This window comes from Hemitrygon akajei, unplaced genomic scaffold (genome assembly GCF_048418815.1).
Source record: "Hemitrygon akajei unplaced genomic scaffold, sHemAka1.3 Scf000105, whole genome shotgun sequence".
Lineage (NCBI taxonomy): Eukaryota > Metazoa > Chordata > Chondrichthyes > Myliobatiformes > Dasyatidae > Hemitrygon > Hemitrygon akajei.
The window spans coordinates 650,290-675,365 of NW_027331991.1; the positions used below are offsets into that span (position 1 = coordinate 650,290).

A 25,076-nucleotide genomic window follows, 5' to 3' on the forward strand; every position below is an offset into this window, starting at 1 on the left:
GGTGAAGGAGACAGAGAGACAGGAGACGGTACAAATCCCCAGTGTTTATCAGTAACACAATTACTGATCACATTAATGTTCCGTATCAGACACCCAGTGACGTGGTGGATGGTCCCATCCTCATCACATTCGACAGGGGTTGTATTGAGAGCATCCTGAGCAGCTGCATCACTGCCTCGTTCGGAAATTGCACCATCTCGGATCACAAGAACCTGCAACGGATAGTGAGGTCAGCCGAGAAGATTATTGGGGTCTCTCTTTACGCCATTACGGACATTTACAATACACGTTGCACCTGCAAAGCAAACAGCATTATGAAGGACCCCATACACCCCTCATACAATCTCTTCTCCCCCCTGCCGTCTGGGAAAAGGAATCGAAGTATTCGGGCTCTCACGACCAGACTATGTAACAGTTTTTTCCTGCAGGCTATCAGACACTTGAATACCCAGAGCCTGGACTGACACCTTACTGCCCTATTGTCTTATTTTTTATCTATTGCAATGCCTGCACCGTTTTGTGCATTTTATGCAGTCCTGGGTAGGTCTGCAATCTAGTGTAGTTTTTTTCTGTGTTTTTTTTTCACATAGTTCAGTGTAGTTTTTGTACTGTTTTATGTCGCATCATGGTCCTGAAAAAAGATGTCTCGTTTTTACTGTGTACTGTACCAGCTTTTATGATTGAAATGAAAATAAAAAGTGACTTGACTTGACTTGAGTGGTCTTCCAGGACCTCCGCCTTCTGGCGTGGGAGCCTTTGATGGATTATGTTGCTGTCCCAGTCAAAGTGGCTCTGATCAATGGGAGATCTTTATCTAATGAGACTTTTATTCTTAATGACTTTTTCACAGCACAAGGTTTGGATTTCTTACTGGTGACGGAAACCTGGCTAAGCACTGGGGAGCTTGCTCCACTTGTTGAACTTTGTCTAGTTGACTGCAACTTTTTTAGCACGCCTAGTCCTTCCGGACGTGGAGGAGTCTAGCCGCTGTGTTTAAGAAATATTTTAATTGCCGTCCACTGAACTCAGATTATTTCTCCAGCTTTGAGGTGCAATTAATTAATGTGGGCCTGGTCAATCCCCTTTTAAATGCTCTCCTTTATCACTCAATTTGCGGACTTCCTTACAAATATCATGCCCAACTTTGATTGAGTTCTGATTTTTGGTGATCTTACTATTTATGTTTGCCGTCCGGATAAGACTCTCATAAGTGATTTTATGCATCTGGTTGAGTCTTTTAATCTTGCTCTGCTTATCACCAGACCCACTCACAAGCAAGGCCATACACTTGACCTGGTCTTATTATCTGGTTTTCCAATCTGCAATGTGGAAATAATTGATGCTTGTCTGTCAGATCATAGCGCTGTTATGTTTGACACATCTCTCCCTTTTTCCCCTACAAAATCTCATCTTCCTGTATGTTGCTCTTGCTACAGTAACTCTTCGACTGCCAATAGGTTCTCTGAGGCTTTCAAAGCTACTCCTAATACCTGCATTATTGAGGCTTCTCCTCCCCATCTCAGCACTGAGGAACTTACCCCTTTAAATTGAAAAGGCCAAAGACTAAAGGGATGCCCTAAGGAGGGAGTGCAGAAGATCCGAACAAAAGTGGAAATGTGATTAGCTTCAAATTTCCTTTGAAATTTTGAGAAACAGTTTTCACAAATATCAGGAACCAGTTAAAGCTGCGAGAGCAAAGTACTTTTCTGACCTGATTTCTAGCAACTCTCATAATCCCAAGGTCTTATTTAGTACCAGAAATTCCGTCATCTGTCCACCCCCCAGTATCAGCTTACATGTGTCCCTTGCTAAGTCCAAAGAATTTTTAAAATTCTTCATTAGAAAAGTTGGGGACATTAGAATGAACATTCCCCACACACCCACCCCCTGCTCGTGACCTAGCTGTCTTGCTGGTTTGTTCATCTAAACCGGATTGCTTCCAACCCATTACGCTACTCTCCCTTACAAAGACTGTTTCTACCATGAAACCTGCAACCTTCCCCCTTGACATTGCTCCTGCTGCCTTCCTCAAGGACCTCTTTGACATAGCCGGTCCCAGCATCCTCTCAGCATTATTAACAGCTCCCTGGCCACTGGTACCATTCAAACCTGCTTCAAGCGTGCTGTGCTACAGCCCCTCTGGAAAAAAAACTAACTCAGACCCTACCTTACCTAGTAACTATAAACCTATTTCTAAGCTTCCATTCCTATCAAAGCTTCTTGAAAAGGTTATTCTCAGTCAATTGCTGCCCTACCTACACAAAAATAACATCTTAAATAGATTAGCTTTCAGTCAGGTTTTAAGGCCTATCATAGCTCAGAGTCTGCCCTGCTGAAAGAGTACAGTGACCTGCTCCTCTCTATCGACTCAGGTGACTCTGCCATTCTAATCCTTCTTGACCTTAGCGCAGAGTTTGATACTATGGATCACACCATTTTAATAGACTGTCTCCAGTATTGGGTTGGCATTGATAGATCAGCCTTGAATTGGTTCATATCTTACCTTAAATCTTCTCTGTCAACACCGGCACATTTTTCTGTCCACCAGCTAGTCTCTCCTGTGGAGTCCCACAAAGTTCCATCCTAGGTCCCATTCTTTTCTCTCTATACATGATTTCCCTCAGTCAAATCATTCAAAAATATTACATTTCTTTCCATTCTTATGCTGACGACATACAGCTTTATCTCTCCCTGAAACCAAAAGATCAGTCAAATCTAGTTAACCTCAGGAACTGTCTTGAGGACATACTGTGTTGGATGGCACAAAACTTCTTACAACTGAATGAAGACAAGTCTGAAGTTGTCCTTTTTGGTCCCTCTGACTCCATCAAAGCGATTACTAGCAGTACTGATAATCTGTCCATCCTTGTCAAACCCCACATTAAAAAAAAAACATTGGTGTGATATTTGATTCCGCCTTTAAGTTTGACAAGCAAGTTAATACAGTGGTAAAAGCCATTTTGCAGCTTGGTACTATTGCCAAAATTAAGCCATTTCTCTCCTTCAAAGATCTTGAGAAAGTCATCCACGCTCTTATATCCTCCCGCTCCCTTTATACTGGGATTAATCAGTCGGTCCTGTCCCGTCTGCAACTGGTCGAGAACACTGCAGCCAGGCTCCTGAAAGTAGCCCGGAGGAGGGACCATATTACTCCAATTCTGGCCTCTCTCGATTGGATGCCAGTACAATTTAGAATTGATTTTAAGGTTCTCCTGTTTGTTTATAAAGCCCTATGCGTTGCCCCCCCATATTGCGGACCTACTAACCCCTTATTCTAATTCCAGGTCCCTCAGATTGGCTGACTTGAGGCTCCTGGCTGTCCCGCGATCTAAACTTAAGTTCGGGGTGATCATGCCTTTGCTGTTGTAGACCCTAGACTGTGGAACATTCCCCTCCCTGTCAAATCAGCCCGCTCCATTGACTCTTTTAAGTTCAGGCTCAAGACTTACCATTATTCACCAGCATTTGAATCTTTTTTCTGTGGCTGTTTCTTTTTTTTTTTAGCTTGTTGCCTAGGCCCATGTGTTGTTTATTTTGTCCCTATAAGCTGGGTGCTTTGTGCATATGTCTATGTTTCTTGTATTTGTGATTTTAGCTACCTGCTCTGATCTGTAAAGCACTTTGGTCAACATGGGTTGTTTTTTTTAATTTTTAAATGTGCTTTATAAACAAATTTGACTTTGATTTGACTTGACTGTAAACACAATCTCCCACAGTCTGGTACTTACACCAGTTTCTGTATTTTACACGCTGGGTTTCTCAGAGCCGTAGACACCAGTTTCACTCCTGAATCTCCCAGTTCATTATTAGTCAGGTCCAGCACCGTCAGTGATGGGTTTGTACTGAGAGCGGAGGCGAGATCCTCGGCACCAGAATCTGTGAGACCAACTCTCTGCAGCCTGGAGATGAGAGAGAGTGAAGGTGAAGGACACAGAGAGACAGGAGACGGTACAAATCCCCAGTGTTTATCAGTAACACTAACACTGTTTATCAGTAACACTGTTTATCAGTGATCACATTAATGTTCAGTGTCAGACACCCAGTGACTGTAAGAGTGACAGTACTTACCACAGTTTCTGTATTTTACACTCCGGTTTCCTCAGAGCCGCAGACACCAGTTTCACTCCGGAATCTCCCAGTCCTTTCTCCCCAAGGCTAAACACAAAGAGACAAATTGATGAACAAAGCAATTCAAATCGCGGGTCTGAGGGAATTTCTCTCACTCGGATACTTCAGGAAATATTAAACCCTTCAGTAAATCACTGATCGGAGTTCCCATCACTGTCAATGTCCCTCACTCCCCAGCACCAGGGGATTCACCGAATGTCAGTAATTTAGTCTGTCGTTGTAACCCTGTAAACTCTACATATTCCAGCTCATACCCCGATGGTGAGGAAAATGTTCCTGAGATGTAAGAGAGTCAGAAAAGGCAGGGATGAAGGTTGGGAGAAAGTCCCACAGTGAGGAAGATTTGTGAAAGGGGAAATGTTGATGCGAGACGGTGGAAGAGACCCCACTTGAAGAAAAGGGATAGGAAGACAGAACCTGCAGTAGGGAGGGGATGGGGAAGAGCGGGCCCACAGGAGGAAGGGGATGGGGAAGAGAGGTCCAACAGGAGGAAGGGGATGGGGAAGAGATGTCTCACAGAAGGAAGGGGATGGGGAAGAGAGGTCCCTCTGGAGGAAGGGGAATGGGGATGAGAAGTCCCACAGCAGTATACCGATGGGAAAAGATAATTCAACAAGATGAGATGATCCAGAAATAGATTGTACGGGAGGGGTGGGTCTGAAATGAGGCTCACAATCGGGAGCGGAGATGTGCCCATGGGGTCTGGGTATCTGGTAGTGAGCACAGTCACACAGGTGGACTGATGGTGATAGTCACACACGGGGAAGGGCAGGGGAGGACAATCTCACAATGGTATTTCTTTCCTTCTCACTGGGACAGTCTGCTGACGGTCTCTTGTCCCTCACCGGGAAGGGGGTGTGAATCTGTAACCCACCTGCTGCAGTCAGTGTCAGTCTGGGTGTCAGTATCAGTGAGAAGGGACATTGTCAATTGGCGTGTCACAGGCAGTGAGAAACACGGCCATTCCTGTCATTTACTACCATTAAACCAATGACCGTTGTTCACTGATCTGATGAAGTCTCCAACATCCCTTCACAAGAAACCACAGAACCCTCTCGTCCTTGAGGAATTACTGACCGATCCCCTGGGCATTTGTCACAATACTTTACAATCTGATTTACTACAGTTTTACCCAAATCTCTTTACATTGAAACAACACAATGGGACAGTTTCACAGTTCAGAGTGAGAGATGAATCAAGTTACCTCAACTCCTTGCACTTGTGCAGCCCGGGTCCCAGCCGCTGGATTCCTTCACACTGAATGTGGCAGTTCTCCAGGTTGAGGTGTTTTATTGTATCACAGAGTCCGATGGCATGAGACAGGACTGCGCAGTCAATCGGGGTCAGTGTCATTCCACTGAATGAAAGTGTTTCCACAGATCTCAGTGCGGCCTCAGCCAGTCCACGATTCTGAGACTCAAACAGGTAGTGCAATGTGTTCAGGAGGCTCCTTTTACCAGCTTCACTCCATGTGTTTCCACTCTGACGTTTAACCTCCTCCTTCACCCAGTCAATCACCCGGCAGGTTGTTTGATGAGGAAATGGACCCAGAAACTCCTCCAGACACCAAACTGTCATTGGGGAGGAGAGACCAGCAACAAAATGGAGAAATATCTCAAATCGCCCATCTGTCGTGCTGTGGACTTCAGTGAGGAATTTCCGGATATCCCCGGGATGTGGATTCAGGAATTGTGCGACTGCAGCTACAAACTCTTGGATGGTGAGATGTGGGAATGTGTACACCACGCTCTGGGCAGAATCCTTTCTCTCCAAAAGCTCCATCAGGAACCCGGACAGGAACTGGGAAGGCTGCAGATTGTACTTGATCAAATCTCCATCTGTAAACACAATCTTCCTCTCGGACACTCCTCTGAAGGCCATCTGACCAACCCTGAGAAACACATCACGGGGGTTCTCAATCTCACGGCCGTGGTTTTTCAGGATGTTGTAAATATAGTAGGAGTACAGTTGGGTGATGGTCTTGGGAACTCGCTGCGGGTCCTTGACTCTTTGTGTGAAGAAGGGGCCCAGTACCAGAGCGAGGATCCAGCAGTAGGAGGGGTTGTAACTCATGGTGTACAGGATCTCGTTCTCCTTCACATGTTTGAAAACAGATGCCGCCACCGTCTGATCTTCAAAATGTCTGATGAAATATTCCTTCCGTTCCTCACCAGAAAATCCCATGATTTCTGCCCAGACACTGATCTTCGCCTTTTCCAATAAGTGTAATTCAGTGGGACGGGTGGTCACCAGCACTGAACATCCTGGTAGTAGCTTGCCCTGGATTAAACTGTACACAATGTCAGACACTTCACACCACAACTCGGGATCTGGGCACTGGTGGTTGGGTTCTGTATCTCTCCGACTGTCGGCAAAATCGATTTTGTGTTTGAACTCATCCAAACCATCAAATATAAACAGCAATCCCTCTGGGTTCTTCCAGATCTCTCTCAGGAATTTCCCAAAGTAAGGATATTGATCCAGAATCAGTTTCCTCAGGTTTATTCGACAGCTAATGGAGTTTAAATCCCGGAACTTGAAACTAAAGACAAGCTGGAACTGCTGGTATATTTTCCCTGTGGTCCAGTCATAAACAATCTTTTGTACCATTGTTGTTTTCCCGATCCCCGGGACTCCGGCCACTGCTGCTGAACTCCCAGATTTGGATTTACTCCAGGAAAAGCTGCTCTGGAATAACTGATCAGTCCGGATTTTTTCCAGCTCTCTGCGGAGATGCTTCTCTCTCCACTCCTCGTGGTCTCTGCCTCTTGCCAGTAGCTCATGTTCAACCAATCTCCGATCTCGAACAGTAGAAATCACCGTGAGCTCAGCGTATCGATCAGCCAGCTTGAAAACCCTGAGCTTCTCCCTCATCAGGATCGTGTTCACTCTCAGTGTATCAGTTTGTGCCAGCAGAGTCTCCTTGTGTTTCTGTTGAATATCTTCCATGGGAACAGAGAACATAGTCAAAATGGTAAATGGCTCAACTGACAAAGAACTTTATAACAGCATTTCAACATTCAGTGTTTAAGGTTACATGAATTAATTGAATGCTTCCATGGATATTAGGACAGGAAGCAAAATTTTGTTCACAGACACCGGAACTGACAGTGATAGAGTGTCCCAGAAAATATTCCGTCCTGATAATCTGGTACTAATTACTTGTGAAGGCGAACATTCCCCTGATATCCTATTGCAATCCTGACTGCATTTCCTTTACAAATCATTTCACTATATTTAAAGCATTGTTTGCATCATTAACAGACGATGTTAATGTTGATCTGGTGTGGAAATATGGAGAGCAGGACACTGTGCATTTTGGCAAAGCTGCACACTGGAGAGTCACAGGTGTCCGCTGCTCTTGCATCAAAACTGGAGCAGAATATGCGGGAAATACTCAAGTCAGGCAGCATCCGTGGTGAGAATCACAGAGAAGTTTCCGATCAATAACCCAAATGGGAGTTTTCAGTTTCAGTGACGGAAGAGCAGAGGGAAGATGGAAAGGAATCTCTGTGAGTGGAAGTGACCACAAGTGCCTCAGTGATTACGTCAAGTTTGTGGGAAAGGATGATGAAGTCTTGGCAACTGGTAGCGTTCAGTCTAGAACTGGGGTGTGAGGTCTCAGTTGACCATGGATGTTGCATCCCAGCTGACTAGATACGCCAGCCAGGACACTACGATATGGAGATCAACATGTTGCCAATGTAGCAAGCTCCCTCTCTCCATGCATCTGAGGAACACAAAGAAACGGCAGAGACTGATACAGCTTGACACCAGAAAATTGCAGGAGTTGCCAGTCAGCGTTGAATGCAACGTAAGACTACCTTAGGGGCTCCAGCTCCAGGTTTATTCTCAGAGCCTTCCACATGAGTGGCTATAGGCAGTGGAGGTTTGAGATCAGACTTTTCCTTCTTCTGGATGAGCTGATAACCACGACTGACAAGCCCCATTTTCCCAAAGCGAACAATGTAAGGTGCTAGTGACCCGCCTTTACCCTTTCTCTGGTCGGAAGCAACATCGGGCTTAGTAGCTAAGCTACATGTGAAAGCTTGACTTGGTTGTCAGAGGCTATTTGAGTCGCAGGGCACTGGGAACATTTAGTACTTTGTGGCAGGTTATCCCTACTACCACCCCCAGGTATAACAATCCTAAGCAACCAAGGGGCGCTGCATTATTGACAACAATAAATAGGTAAATTGGTTTATTTTTGTCACATGTAGCGAGGGACAATGGAAAACCTTTCTGCATTTCATCCCATCGGTGCAATTGGGTCGTACGAGTAAAAACAGAACAGAATAGTACAGGTAAACAGTTTTGCAGTTTCTGAGAAAACACAGTGCAGGCAGACAAAAAGGTACAAGGCCAAAGGTTCATTGGCAGATAACATTTGTTTTTGAACTATGCTGCAAAATCTGGGAGTGGGAGTGGGAGTTGGAGAGGGAAAGGGAGACACACACACACACAAAGTTTGGGTAAACTGCATGGCAGTACTTAGTAACACCCGCTTTGCCAAGTATCACAGTTTGTAAATGCTTTTTGTAGCCAGCTATGAGTCTTTCAAGTCTTGTTGGGGAACACAACTCAAAATCCACAATGCACTACCTCAAGAGGTGCAAGCTGAAAGTTTTGCCATGGACCTCACAGTCCCCCGACCTAAACATCATCGAACATCTGTGGATACACCTCAAAAGAGCAGTGCATGCAAGACGGCCCAATAATCTCACAGAACATGAAGCCTTTTGCAAGGAAGAATGGGCGAAAATCCCACAAACAAGAATTGAAAGACATTTTGCTGGCTACAAAAAGCGTTTACAAGCTGTGATACTTGCCAAAGGGTGTTAGCACCATGCAGGGTGCCCCAAATTTTTCTTAGGGCCGTTTTCCTTTTTTTTGTTAGTTTGAAACTGTAAAAGATGGAAATAAAAGTTTTCTTGCTTAAAATATTGAAGGAATGTGTTATCTTTAACTTTATGCCATTTGGAAATCATGTCAACTTTTACTCGCTTAGCTATTCACAGTAACAGAAATTTTGACCAGGGGTGCCCAAACTTTTGCATGCCACTGTATGTATACATCTAGAGAGACAAAGACTTTCGCAAGTGTAAGGGAGCAGACTTTCGTGTCACTTTTAAACACCAGCTCAAAACATTTATATTGAACCTCACTTAAACTGTCAACATTTTGTCTTTTATTGTGATGCAGTTTGAACGACATTCTCAGGATGAAAAGTGCTTTATAAATAAGTTATTATTAATTATAACTTTTTCTCAGCCTAAACTGGCAAAACCTGCGGCAAGAGCATAGCCAAGCAGATTCATTTCAAAATTGATAGGTACATTCGAACTATTCGAGCATTGTTTGGTATTGTGGCTTTGCAAAGATTTACTTATTTTTTGTTTTGTAGACCTAATAATTGCTTAATACTATAGTGCTCCAGCTGTCGATATTACCATTGGGATAATGAATACCCTGTTCAGGTTCCACAGTTTTCAATTTGCTCTTTTAATTCAGCATGTTTCTGATGTTTTTCACTGACTGAGTTCTGTACGTTATACATGTGTTGAATGGCTATATCTATTAAATATGTTGATTTTCTTGTTTATCCTGCAAAATTATATCCAGGCGGTGATTATGGATTGTCCTATCTGTGATAATGGATTGGTCACAGTATGATTTGTAGGACTCTGACTCTAAATGTGGAGCAGGTTTGTGTGTATGGAATGGTGTGGTGTCGTTTATCAGATTGTATTTTAAAGCAAGATTTTTGTGAACCACCAGCTTCAAGGACAGCTTTAATTCTGCATCCATCGGAACATTGAATGACCACCTACAATGTTATTTTTGATTCTTAATGACAGTAACACTATTTGTAACATCGTGCATCTCCTTACTAATCACTACTCACTTAGATAACCACAATATAATTACGGAAGAGCAGAAAGGACGCCGTTGGGGTATGAAATTATCTACAGAACAACTGATCATAGATTATGATATTACGTGTCTAGTTCAGAAGAATAGCAGAAATCTTTCATATTCTATGATTAATTATCAACTATTTTTGTGAACGATTTTTGCCACTTGATTTTGCCTGATTGTAATCAGATTGTGGTAAACTGCTGAAGGATCCTGTAATATGTTAAATTGTCTGTCATCTCTCTTGGTATTATCTGCATTTATTGTCTTGAGTTTGTTGATCTTTTATTGTGTATTTTTGATAACCCTGTGTCAGCTACATGGTCCTGTATTGCTACAAGGAACCTTTCTGTTTTTAAGCCAAATCTGAGCTAAGCATTCTACAGTTCAGAATGTGGGGATGTCTGCCTTGGAGGTTCATGCTCATCCATTGGATGATTTTTTTTCTTCTATAGTACACGGAGACTACTGCATACTCAATGATTCAGGAACAGTTTCTTCTTAGCCAAGTATTTTCTGAATGGACGTTGAACCCATGGGCAGTGCCACATGAAGCTCTTTTATATCTATGCATATAAGTGTGTGTGTGTGTGAGTGTGTGTGTGTGTGTGTGTGTGTGTGTGTGTGCGTGCGTGCGTGCGTGCGTGCGTGCGTGCGTGCGTGTGTGTGTATGTAAGTAAAAACATGTGTTTGTTCATATTTGTCTTCTCCGTAGTGGACAGACGGTAAGGAAGCTTATCCTGTCTGGTGTTCTTTGTCCAGTGATGTTCCACGGGGCACCACACTGGGATCTGACATTATACACATGTTTTTATTTATAAATTCCCTGAAATAAAATGTTGCTGAAAGGGTCAGTAATTTTGCAGATCATATAATGATTGCTGGTTTTGTGGATAGAGCAGATGACTAGCGAAGGAAATAGTGGGAAATAGATTACTTGCAGATCTGTGAGTGGAAAAGGAATCTGGTGTTTAAACCAGCCAAAAATAAGGTGTTGCAAGTTTTAACGTAAAGACTCAGTGCACTGTTATTGTTAAGACCATTAACAATGTTAGCAGGCAGAGAGATCTTGGGGTCCAAGTTAACAGATCCCCAAAAGTAGATTCAACGGCTAGTATGGAGGGTGTATTTAAAGGGCAGGAAGATTTAAGTTGCAAAGAAGGCATGTCGCTCTGAGTTCAAGAGTTGGAAAGTTGTGCACAAATACATTGGTGACCCCGATGTTCCAGACGGCATCTGGAGCCAGCGACTTTCCAACCAGCCATGACTTCGGGCAACTCATACAGCACAATCTCTCTGAAGCTCCCGACTTTCTGAGACACTCAGCCCTACGTTTTGTTCAAGCAGGCTGAGGCCCAGTTCAATATCCGAGACATTACGGCCGACGCCACGCAGTACTACTATGGAGACAGCGTGCTAGACCAGGAGACGGAAGGCCAGATCATTGACTTCCTACGCTAGCCACCAATGGAGGACAGGTATACTAAGCTTAAGGTGCTCCTGATCCGTATCTTCGGACTCTCCCACCGCGAACGGGCCGCGTGGCTCCTACACATGGACTGCACATCATCCGAGCTCATGAATTATACGCTGGCGCTCATGGACGGCCATAAACTGTGCCTTTTATTTAAATAGTTGTTCCTTGAGCAAATGCCAGTGGACATTCACCTCCTCCTCGCTAGGATTTCAGCGACCTACACAGGTTCGAGGCTGAAGCAGATGTCCTTTAGCAGAGCAAGCAACATGGAGTAACCTCCATTGGCCTAGCCACGATGGTGCACCCCAATGCCCAGGACCCACAACCGAAGCCGCCGAGACCCACGGGGGGAGAAGTTGAAAGTTCAGAGCATTGGTGTTTATATCACCAAAGATGGGGCTCAGGCACGCGCTGCTGCCATCCACCATGTGCTTTGTCGGGAAACTCCGGGGCTAGCCGTCGCTAATGGCTACGACGGCTGGCCACAAAGACATCTTCCTGTACCTCTGGGACCGACACACCGGGCGCCGCTTCCTAGGCCGAAGTCAGCGTACTCCCCCCCTCGAACATGGACACTCATAACGCAGTCCAAGGCCCTGAACTCATCGCTGCAAATGGCACCATTATTTGGACATACAACCCGCAAACTACCTCACTGCATTTCAGGTTCAGCCGTTTCACTTGGACTTTCACATTGGCAGCGGTGTCACAGCCACTACTAGGGGCAGATTTCCTATGAGCCAACTGCCTCCTGGTCGACCTAAAACGCTGAGAATTTCCAGACTTTCCAGCTCGGAAAAGCCAAGCTACCAGTCCTCCACCTGGATTCCGTGACCCTCCATAGTCACCCCGCAGTTCTCCACGGCCGACTCCAAGCACGGCGTGCAGCACCACATCCCCACGCAAGGACCGCCGCTGCACGCCCGAGCTCGCAGGCTCCCACTCGCCAAGGAGGAGTTCCGTAAGATGGAAGAGATGTGAATGGTATGCCACTCAAACAGCCCGTGGGCATTCCCGCTGCACATGGTGCCCAAGTCCACAGGAGGATGGAGGCCCTGCGGAGACTACAGAAGCCTCAACGACGCCACAACTGCCAACAGATACCTGGTACCCCACATCCAGGACTTCACAGTGAACCTGCACGGAGCAACCATCTTCTCGAAAATCGACCTGGTCAGGGAATACCATCAGATCCCAGTGCACCCCGACGACGTGCCCAAGACAGCCCTCATCACCCCGGTCGGCTTGTTCAAATTCCTGAGGATGTCTTTCAGTCTCAAGAGTGCAGCCCAAACTTTTCAAAGGCTAATGGACTCGGTGGGACGCGGCCCGGATTTCGTTTTCACTTACTTGGTCGATACCCTGGTGGTCAGCAGTTCGCACGAGGAGCACACGCACATTTGTGCCAGTTCTGCCAACGCCTGAGTGACCACGGACTGGCAATCAATCCGGCAAAGTGCCAGTTTGGGCTGACGGAGATTGACTTCATATGCCACAGAGTCAACCGACATGGTGCAGTTCCCCTACCGGACATGGTCCAGGTCATCTGCTAGTTTCCCAAGCCCAGCACGGTCAAGAGCCTACAGGAGTTCGTAGGGATGGTCAGCTTTTATCCGCTTCGTGCCAGCGGTGGCACGCATCATGAGACCCTTGTTTCGCCTGATGGCCGGCAAGGCCAAAGAAGTGGCATGGGACATGGAGTCCATGGAGGCGTTCGAGCAGGCCAAGGAGACAGTGGCAAAGGCGGCCCTCCTACTGCACCGAGAGTTAATGTATCCATGACACTCACAGTCGACGCTTCCGACACGGCAGTCAGCGGAGTCCTGGAGCAGCTCGTTGAGGACCAGTGGCGACCACTCACATTCTTCTGCCGGCTCCTACGGCCAACAGAGGTGAAGTACAGCGCTATTGACAGAAATTTGCTAGCGCTCTACCTGGCTGTCTGGCATTTCCAGTATTTCCTCGAGGGAAGGGAGTTCACTGTGTGTACAGACCACAAGCCCCTCACCTTCACACTGGCCAAGGTATTGGACCCATGGTCGGCTCGGCAGCAGAGACACCTGTCCTTTATTTCAGAATTCACCACGGACGTCAGACACATCGCAGGGAAGAACAACGTCATTGCCGACACATTGTCTCGTCCCTGCCCCCACTCAGTAGGCATATCGTCCACTGGAATAGACTACGCAGCACTGGCGGAAGCACAAAGTTTGGACACCGAGATCCCGTCTTCCCGCACCGCCGTTTCAGGGCTCCAGTTGGAGGATATCTCAATCGGCCCGGCAGCGGATCGACTCCTGTGCGACGTGTCTGCCGGCAAACCCCAACCCGTGGTTCCAGAGGCATGGAGGCGCCGGGTGTTCGACACGCTGCACGACCTGGCCCACCCATCCATCCAGGCGTCCATCAAGCTGGTAGCAGACAGATTCGTCTGGCACAGTTTGCGCAAAAAGGTCGGACACTGGGTCAAGTCCTGCGTATACTGCCAGACTGCTGAAGTCCAGCGGCATGTGAAGTCTACCCTCCAGCAGTTCCACCCGACGCACAGGAGGTTCCAACACATCCACGTGGACATCATCAGCCCCCTGCCAGTCTCCTGGGGCACCAGGTATATCTTTACCATGGTAGACAGGTTCACCAGATGGCCAGAAGCCGTACCGCTCGCAGACACGTCCACTGAGTCCTGCACCAGGACTCTCAATGCCAGGTTCAGCCTCCCAACGGACATCACTTCAAACAGAGGGGCGCAGTTCATGTCTGCTTTGTGGGCACCTGGGCACCCAGCTGCATCACACCACAGAGTACCATCCCCAGTCCAACGATTTGGTAGAGCGATTCCACCGGCATCTCAAGTCAGCCCTGATGAGGTGCCTCAGGGGCCCCAAATGGACAACTGGCTTCCCTGGGTCCTACTGGGCATCCACACAGCCCCCAAGGAGGACCTGAACACCTCCTTGGCGGAATTGGTCTACGGTGCCCCCCTGACTGTCCGAGGTGTTTTCGTACCAGAGGCCCGAGGTTCTGAGGAAACTCCAGAAGTAATGCTAACGAGGCTGCAGGACAAGGTAGGAACCCTGGCACCGGTCTCGACCTCCAGGCATGGTCCCACGCCATCCTTCACCCCTAAAGACCTTCGAGACCATAAGACCATAAGACAAAGGATCAGAAGCTGGCCATTCGGCCCATCGAGTCTTCTCCGCCATTTCATCATGTGCTGATTCAATCTCCCGTTTAGTCCCATTCCCCCACCTTCTCACCATAAGAAACTGTGAGTAGGTTTTTATTCGCAGGGGCATGCACAGGTCACCTCTACAGCGGCCATATGAGGGACCCTTCAAGGTGATCCGGCACAACGGAAACACATGTATCGTGGAGATGGGTGGCCGAGAAGAGACTTTTACAGTGGACCGCCTCAAATCGGCGCACTTGGGCATTGAGCAACCAGTGGATGTGTACCTGCACCACGTCGGCGAGTCCGGCCACCCAGGCAAGCCGCACAAACTGGAGGCTCCACTCCCCCGATGGTGGTTTCTGGGGGGGGCAGTGATGTGGCGGCCCACACACGCGGGACTCGAACCGCCATTAGGAGCAGTGGGCAGACACGTGGTAGCGCGTTTGGAACTACCCGCTCGGAGCGGAACTTCTGAGGACACTCTGATGTCACGTCCGCCCCACGGGTCGCAGGGGCCTCTGGAAGAGGAGATTTAAGCGCGTGATTTTGAATCAGTAAAGGCATTTTGAGTCAGCTCTCTCTGCCTCCGTGTGTTTCTTTAGTTGTGTGTTTGCGCACGACTACAATATATTCTTTCCCAAAAAATATGAAGAATAAAAGAACAGAGAGGGTGGGTATCAGACCGGTTGAAAATGATGCCAGATTTGTAGTAATGGGTGAAAAGAAAATGATGGACAAACTCTGTAGAAGACACCAATTGTATGCCAAAATGTCAACGTGAGTGTTGTGCTACTAGGATAAAGAAGGAGCTTTTGAAGCTGAAAGGTCTGAAGATCGAAAAGGCACCTAGACAGGTAGATGCAATGTATCCAAAGCCAAGAGTGAAGGCTTCAGCAGAACCAACAGCTGGATTAATAGAAAAATGCATTGTAGAATATTCAGGCTGCAACAAGAGGTTCTCTGACTTGTTACATTAATCCAGAGATCAGTGAATGATTCATGGAGACATTTAAATCCAGATTCTGCCAAGCCATAGACTAACATTTGAGATGTGGTTTCAACTGTGCATTTCGTCACTCACCCATCAGTTCAGTGGGAAACTCAGATAACCCGTGGGTGATGTTCATGTATTCATGTGGATCAGGACCTGTTTAAATAAAACAAAATTGTTATCAAAACAGAGCTAATATAATCAAAACTGCTTATTTCAATGTATTTTTGTGTTCAGTGCGTGGTTTTAACATACCGAGCTCCTGTATTTCCCTCAGTATTCTGTCCAACTTCGGTAACTCAGTCCTCCATGTCACAAAGGATTCCCACATCGCCCTCCGGGCCCGGGAGCCTTTGCCATTCACCAAACTGAGGAAGAGTCTGGAACTCTCTGTCCGGTTTCCCTTCTCTGTCAGTTCAGTGACTTTCTAGAAATAGGAAACAATGAACTTATTGTGGAGCAGACAGACAAACATGGCAAATGTGCAGGAAAATATCTGTTCATAGTCCCAGTAGCTACAAAACAGATGCAGTCACCAGGCTGTTGTCTCATCCTCCCTGGGTTCAGTCATTAATAGAGAAACGTAACTGAAGGAAATTCAAAATCAATATTGTGTAAGAATAAGGATTTACTGACACCCTGCAGTAGATGCAACATGACTAATTTTCTCGATCCGTCAATGGCAAACGTTATATCCACAAGATGTGACAACAAGAACAGAAGAGAGGGGAGGGAGGGAGGGAGAGAGAGAGAGAGGGGGGGGGGGGGAGAGAGAGAGAGAGAGAGAGAGAGAGAGAGAGAGAGAGAGAGAGAGAGAGAGAGAGAGAGAGAGAGAGAGAGAGGGAGAGAGAGAGAGAGCGCAAAAAATGCGGGAGTCACTAAATCATGACTGAAGGATCATAGTTGGGTGCTTACATCCAAGGATAAATATTTAATCCAAACCGACTTTTGGGGTTTAGGTCATTTACACTTCGCAAATGGCTTTGGCTACCAGTCTTCTGTTCCTTGACAAAGATTGAGCTTGTAACAATGCATTTCCTAAAAGCTGTGAATTCTAGCCCAGACGCCGCTGGCGCCTGTGTGATGAATGTGTGAAGTTTGCATGTCGTTTCGAAAACAGCATTATCTATATTTTGTAAATATGAATTGTCCTCTATGTTAGCACGTAAAATATCAAATAAATGTATTGTGGATTTAACTTGGAACAATATATTCCTAAAAGCTATGAATCCCACTCCACAGTCCTGCTGGCATTTGTGGGACATATGTGAAATTAGAAGGTGTGAAGTTTGTAGGTAGCGTCAAAAGAAAACATTGTCTATACTTGTAAATAGGGAATTGTCCTTTGTGTTTAGCAAATAAATATTGAGCCCACATTGGGCCAGCAGACCTTTCCACCGAAAACGTCTCGATTCCTGCTGTACCTTGTTTGGTCGAATAATGAAGCTGCTTTGTATCTACCAGTAACAGTCTGTCCGGTGATTTCATTCACACAACAACAGAAAGGATAGGCAGGTAGGTGGAGCAGTTGGTTTGAATCTGTTGTCAAGAAAAATGAAAAGTCCTTAAAAGAGGTGATATCAGGTTAAATGATGTTGATGTAAGAAATTGCACAGGTAAAGTGACTCCAACAGAAATTATATACAGGTCTCTTAACAGTAACCAAGATGTGGGCTACAAATTACAATAGGAGGCAGAAGAGGCATGTAAAAATCTCAATGTTAAAATAGTGGGGAATTTCAATATGCTTTTGGAAAATCAGGTTGGTGCTGAATCCCAAATGAGAGAATTTACAGAATGCCTATGAGATGGCTTTTGAGAGAAGCCCATGGTTGAGCCCACTATAGGAAAGGAGTATCTGGATTTGGTGTTGTGTATTGCACCAGATTTGATTAGAGATCTTAATGTAAATAAACCCTTAAGGGGCAGTGATCATCAAATAACAGAACTCACACTGCAGTTTGAGAGGGAGAAGGTAAAGTTAGCGGCATCCGTATTACAGTGGAATAAAGGGATTTCAGAGGCATGAGAGAGGAGCTGGGAAAAATAAATTGGAGGAGGACACTAGCAGCGGCAACAGCAAAGCAGGAATTGATGCAGATTCTGGGAGCGATTCAGAAGGCGCCGGTAGAGGTAGATAATCCCAAAGATGAAAACTTATTCCAGAGGGAGGATGATCAACCGTGGCTGACGAGGAAGTCACTGCATCACAAAAGCAAACGAGAGGGCATAGGACTGGGAAGTTTTTACCAACCAGCAGAAAGCAACTAAAAAGCCGTAAGTAGAGAGTATATGATATATGAAGCAAGCCTAGTTAATAATGTAAAATGGCTCACCAAAAGGTTTTCCTGATATATATGTCCTTTTAGGGCAACCTATTGATTTTTGGGGTCGTAAGATATCAGCTTTGTGCATGGTAGTTCATGTCTACCCAATCTTAAAGTTTTTCCAGGAAGTTACCAGGAACGTTGATGAATGGAAGGAAGTGGGTGTTGTCTGCATGGATTTTAGTACGACATTTGACAAGGAACCACAAAGGAGGGTGGGCAAGAAAGTTCATTTGCTGAGCATTCAAGGTAAAGTGGTAATTTGGATTTGACATTGGCTTTTTGGAAGAAGACAGAGAGTGGTTAAATACTGTTGATTCTCTGACTGGGAGTTTTTAACTCGTGCTGTGCCACAGGAATTGGTGTTGGGTCCGTTGTTGTTTGTCATCTATATCGATGATCTGGCGATGATCTGGATTAAAATGTGGTTAAATGGATCAGCTAATTTGCGGATGATCCCAAGAGTGCAGACATGAGGAAGACTACCAAAGCTTGCAGCGGTATCTAAATCAGCTGAGAAATTGGACGAAAAATGACTTGTGCCATTTAATGCAGTCAAGTGCAGCATGTTGCACTTTGCAAGGGTTCATCTTTTACAGTGACCAGTAGGGCACTGAGGAGTGTGATAGAACAAAGTGATCTTGGAATACAAGTCCATAATTTATTAAAAGTTGCAGCAAAGGTAGACAGATCGGAAAGAGTATTTGGCACACCAGCCTTCATAAATGAAAATATCAAGTACGGAAGATGGGATATGATGTTGAACGTGTATATGAAGTTGGTGAGTCCTAATTTTGAGTATTGTGTGCAGTTCTGGTCACCTATTTATTGGACAGGTGTAAAGAAGTTTGAAAGAGTACTGAGAAAATTTACAGGGATTTTACTGGGACTTGAGGACCTGAGTTATAAGAAAAGATTGAACAGGTTAGGACTTTATGCCTTGAAACACAGAAGATTGAAGGGATATTTGATACAGGTACACAAAATTACGAGGGTTTTGATAGGGTAAATGCAAGCATTTTGCACTGCGGTAAAGAGGTACTACAACAAGAGATCATCAGTAAAGGATGAAAGGTCAAAAGTTCAAGGGGTGCATGAGGGGAAATTTCTTCACTCAGAGGGTGGTGAGAGTGTGGAACGAGCTAGCAGCGCAAGTGGTAGAGAGAAGTCTGGATAGATACATGGATGATAAGGGTATAGACTGCAATGTCCCAGTGCAGGTCAATGGGAATAGGCAGTTTAAGTAGTCCGGCATGGAATAGATGGGCCAAAGGCCTGTTTCTGTGCTGCACTTTTCTGTGACTATGACAAGTCAGACACTCATTGTTTGGGAACTCAGACGGAGACCAAGCCAACCAGGTTTCCCTCCCAAGTGAAGTCAGTTGGCCCAATTTACAATCTGACAGTTTAATATTCATCCTGGATTAATGATTTGAGGTGAATCCTGATAAGATGTGAAATTCATTTTAGACTGAATACCTGTTTAATGGTCCAGATATGCAGCCACTGCTCTTATATCACACGGAAAAATACAGCAGGTGTGAGAGGTAAAGGTGACACTGAACCTGTAGTTCCCAGTGCTCCCCACCTTAACAGCTAAAACCAGATCTGCTGGAAACAAGTCAGAGATCAAAGTCTTCATTGCCATTAGAACTCCTACAAAGTGCAACTTTATCAAGTTTCCTGGTAACTTCCTGGAAAAACTTTAAGATTGGGTAGATATGAACTACCATGCACAAAGCTGATATCTTATGACCCCAAAAATCAATAGGTTGTCCTAAAAGTGCATTTATATCATACAAACCTTTTGGTGAGCTATTTTACATTATTAGCTAGCCTATCTTCATATATCATATTCTCTCTACTTACGGCTTTTTAGTTGCTTTCTGCTGGTTGGGAAAAAATTTGTAGGAGTTTAATATCGTTCACTATTCCCTCCGATACCAGCAGTTCGTTGACAATACACTAAATACACTCACCTCATTTTCTTCTCTACTGAAATGACCCTCCTTTGTCAACATCCAACCGAGTCTTTCAACCTTTTCTTCAATCGCTTGTTTGAGTCTGTCCCTGTAGAACTTTGTCAGCTGGTACAGTCGGTACTCGCCCCCCCTCTGCCAGGAGGTCAGAGATTGTAAACTCTGGCTCTGTGAATATAAAAAGAGAATGTAGACACAAACTCAAATATCCCTCGTGTCTACCGCTCTCACCCAACTCAACAAACAAATCAACTCTTGAACCTCAGTGTTCACCTGCTTTCAGCCACTAAAATTGATTTATTCCCAATCCCCAACACTAGATTTAAAACCGACCCAATAATGTTCTGGGCATTAAGTTACCAGAAGGACCACATTTAATGCAAATCAGTCCATCATCTCACCCACTCACACATTTCAGTTTACGATGGGCAATAAATGTTGGGACTGTCAATGGTAGTTAATTCCCAGAGATACTCTCTCCATCCTGGCGAATACACTTCCATTAATTCACAACCTGGAAATACACTGTCATTCGGAACATTGCATTTCCTCCAGTACACATCCTGGAAATCCTCAGAGCAAGTAGTACATTTCCTGTAGTGGGGTAACGGGTGCCCACACCCACACATTTCCACTCTCCTCTGGCCATCCCTCCAGAAAGGCTTCACATTTACCGTCCTCCCTGCCGCATTCTGCGAACATATCACTCTCATATTTCACTTACCTGCTCCTTGTTGGGCACTTGACAATTCCGTGTTTAATGAGCTTCCGAGGGGACAGGTAGTTCCCTCTCTTGTGCTGGTTCCAGAGTCCTGCTCAGTGTCTCTGATGTCACTGTCTCTGGGCTGACTTTGCTCCCCTTCATCTGCGGCCAGACTGCATTCTATTGGGGCATTGCCCTCAATCTGACCCTGCTTTGGTACCTTGCTTCCCGTATCCCGATCATTTTCCCTCGATGAGTTGCCTGGTAAAATCCTCTTGAGTACTTTCAGTATCCGATTTGAATTCCCACCTGAAATAAATGACGAATTGCAGGTTATACCAGAGTGATTTAGAGCTGAGCAGAACTGATTGAGACTAGCTGGGTGCAATGGACCAGAGACAACAGCTGACCAGATTTGGAGTGGGACTGTGCTGGTGAATGTGAACCGTACTTCCTGCCAGGTGACCATCCTGATAAGCCGGTGAATGGACACATCCACTCCCAGAAAATAAACAGGATGGATACAGTAATACTGATCTGTCACACGATGTCCAATCACATTGGTCACAGACTGACCATTCCCTTGAGACGCACATCGTCCGGTCCAATGGGTCGCAGACTGACCATTGCCTTGAGACGCACATCGTCCGGTCCAATGGGTCGCAGACTGACCATTGCCTTGAGACCTATGCTGTCCATCCCCTGGTTCCCATCGTGTCCCCCGCATGATGATCGTCATGTAACAAGTGTACACTTCATTGGCAAAGTCTCGCTTGGAGAGCTTTGCGTGTAGTTGCGGTTGCAAATCTATAGGATGGAGGTGATTCAGCTGGAAAGAGTGTAGTGGAGAATGACCAGTATGTCACTGGTCTAGGGTGTTGGTTTTCTGTTATATGGTTCGGCTGAGACTGATTGCCATGGAGCATGGGAGCTTGAAGGGTGACCTTACACACGTACGTATAATAATCACGGGCATAGATAGGGTAGATGGTCATAGTCTTTTTCCCCGGGGTGTCTAGGACTTGAGGGCAGAAGTTTATAAGGGACTGAAGGGAGATTTTTTCACGTGGCGGGTGATGGGTATAAATTACGTGCATTCAGAGGAGGCTGCAAACACAAATAAAATTACAAAGTTCAGAAGATGTGGGTTGGAAATAAGATAGAAGAAGTCCACAAGGGAAAGTTGGGAGAAGCTGTGGGGAAATGGGACAAGCTCAAACATTTATATCAGCATGAATTGTTTGGGCCGAAGGACCTGTTTCCAGGCAGGAATATCTGTTTTATTCCACCTGGAATCACAGAGATGAGCACAATCCCAATGCCTACAGGAGACAGAGACATTTGGTCAGCACATACCAGACTAATGGACGAAGTCTGCAAGGGTAATAAAGTGGCAGATTGTACTGCAAAAGCCGTAGCAATCAGGCTCGCCCTCACCCTTGTGCCAGAAACAAGCGGCCCCACGCAATTGGTCCTAATGACACCTTCCTGTCTGGAGGACACACAAGCCTTGGGAGTTTTGCGCGTAGTTCTATTTGCTAAACTAGAGAAAGGATGTGATTAAGCTGGAAAGAGTGTAGTGGAGATCCACAAGTTTGTTACCAGATGGGGGTGTTGGAATTTGTGTTATATGGATCGGCAACAACAGTTTGCCAGGGAGCATGGGAGCTTGAATTGTGACTTTACACACTTACATAAAATAATTTGGGGAGTAGATAGGGTAGATGGTCACCGTCCGTTTCCCAGTGCAAGGGACTTGAGTACAGAGATTTAAAAGTGATCAAAGGGGCATTTTTCACGTGGCGGGTGATGAGTATAAATTATGTTCAGCAAGAGGAGGCTACAAACACAAATAAAATTACAAAGTTGGAAACGTGTGTATAGGAAAAAGCATAGAAGAAGTCAGCAAGGGAAATTTGTGAAAAGTTGCAGGAAAATGGGGCAAGCTCAAAGACATTTAGATCAGCATGAATTAGATGGGCCGAAGGAGCTGTGTCCCGGCTGTAATCTCTGTTTTATTCCACCTGGAGTCACAGAGTTGAACACAATCATGATACAAACAGGAGATAGAGATATTTTGTCATTGGTTTCACCGGGTTTCCCAACAGAGATCCTGGGAATTTTAAATACAGATAGCAGATCACCTCAATAGAGAAATATTGAGAACTCACGTTCACCACTTGTCCACAGCCCAGACATGGACTCGGGTATTAAAACACCCAAGCAGACTGCATATTTATCCGCAATGAGCTGTCATCTGATCCGCAGCCATTCCCAACACCAACGATGTTCTCGGCTCGGCTACAGAAAACAAATTTCGGAAACTTCCCTGATCTTTAAACAGTAGCCGAAAAAACGAGGCGGGAGTGATAGCTGCCCTTCCAAATCCTGAAATGCTCAGTTATCACACAATCTCAGAATTCCTGGAAATGCTCCAACCATCTGGTCTGAATTTTAAAAATGAAAGTTGGAGATATCTTACACATCAAGACTTGTCTAGAGGTGATGCAGAAACTGACCCTGGACTTTTGCATAACCCACAAGACCGCTGTTGCATTCCTGTGTTTCGCCCACAGACATCTGATTCAGGAGTCCCTGTTACTTTCACTCAGGTGAAGCTTTGCATGGTGAGTGGAGTGATTCGACCATTACCGGTGTCAGGTCCCTGCGCTGGAACTGTTAGTTTGATCAATTACTCAAGCCTACTTTACCAGTGGGATCAATGACACTGATGAAGCTTTTTCTGTGCCCAGTTAACATCTGTGTAAGTTTCATTGTCTGTTCTCGTGTGCGCCAACAGGGCAGAAGTTTAATTATAAAGATCCCAATGATCATACCTGTTGCCATTCTGATTCCGACTGACGATTGTTGATTGTCGTCTTCTTATTTACACTTTGGTCCCGGAGAAGCAAACCCCACCTGCTGGTGATACCCTGAATTACACACAACAAGCAGACTGAGTCAGAGAGTACGATTACTTTGTAAATATGACAGTATCTCCAACCCCTGTATCAGAGCAGCAGTTGGCTTAGGGACAAAACATTTCTTGTTAGTATTAACTCCCAAACCATGTCTGTATGTTGTTATGAACATCGGCGACAAATAAGAGAGAGGGGGAAATTGCTGACTAACCGTATTGTGACTCCTTTTTGAATTATTTACTGTTTCGCTGCAAGGACAATAGTTTGCTCATAAACATCCCTCAGTGGACTGAAGGAGTGACCTTATTTGATGGACACAGTCATTCAGGAGTGATGGATAGCTGAGTCCCCATGAGTAGGGATAAAAGACAGGTCTGGAGAGGCACCCTTCAGACACGCCAGTGGACACTGATTGAGTGTTGAAACCCACAAAAAGGTGGGGGATTCGAAGACCGAACCAGGAGGTCGGTCATTAAGGCTATCAGTGTTAACGCAGGGCCGGTGGGGACTTGTGTGTGTGTCCACTCATGCCAGAGTGACGAGTCCACCACAGAAGAACGGTCTAGCAGAAGGACGGAGAGGTCCTAACTGAATGACCACACCGATACGACGGATTAAGAAAGCAAAGGAAGGTTTGCCTGACTGTAGCTGTTACATCTCCCTCGCTCCCTCTCTCTCCCCAAGGATTACAATACAACAACTATATCTACATCAGCACTCATGAACTGACCTGAACATTATACTTTTCTATGACAATTTATTTACCCCTAGACATCGATAGAGCTTGTTTATTATTGCTTATTATTATTCCTACACTTTTAGGTTTATTACTGCTAACTGGTTTTATATGTATATTTGCATTATTGATATGGTTTTGCTTATTTTTATTAATAAATACCTTTAGTTTGGTACAACCAGACTCCAGCGGATACTTCTTTCTCTGCTGGTCTGACACCCAGTTACAGGGTACGTAACAAATTGGGGCCTCGTCTCGAGATTTAATACCAAATTAGGGGATCGGGATAAACGTCCCTTATCTGATCTGGTTGTGAGATTAACCAGACGGGAAAATAGCAGAGATGGACATCGTCAAATTTTTAAAAGATCCGACTGCGGGGGCATTAGAGGTTGCCAGGAATGCTGAATTGGTGAATGTTGCGAAACGATTAGATCTTCCAGAGGTTAAATCGTCGATGAGAAAGGTGGATATACAGAGAGAAATAGCTAAGCATTATGTATCCAAGGGTGTGTTCACCCCAGATGAATTGGACCTGTTCCCTGAGAGGAAACCAGCCGAGGGGGAGGTTCAGTTAGAGATAGAAAAATTAAAGTTGGCAGAGAAAGAGAAACAGAGGAAGCATGAACTTCAGATGAGACAGTTGGAAATAGTGGAGGAAGAAAGGGAAGCTGAAAGGAGGAAAGAGGCGGCTGAAAGGGAGAAGGAAGAAGCTGAAAGGCAGAT

At 45.4% G+C, this 25,076-nt stretch overlaps 1 protein-coding gene across 1 annotated transcript; it reads right to left on the minus strand.

The window, feature by feature from the left end:
* Positions 1-4,064: 4,064 nt before the first annotated feature.
* On the minus strand, positions 4,065-21,392 carry LOC140723228 (NACHT, LRR and PYD domains-containing protein 3-like). Its single transcript, XM_073037830.1, has 6 exons — positions 21,270-21,392; positions 19,991-20,158; positions 15,940-16,111; positions 15,775-15,840; positions 5,333-7,070; positions 4,065-4,155 (listed from the first exon to the last, which is right to left on the minus strand). The coding sequence occupies exons 1-6, from the start codon at positions 21,390-21,392 to the stop codon at positions 4,065-4,067; spliced, it is 2,358 nt and encodes a 785-aa protein (XP_072893931.1).
* Positions 21,393-25,076: the final 3,684 nt, after the last annotated feature.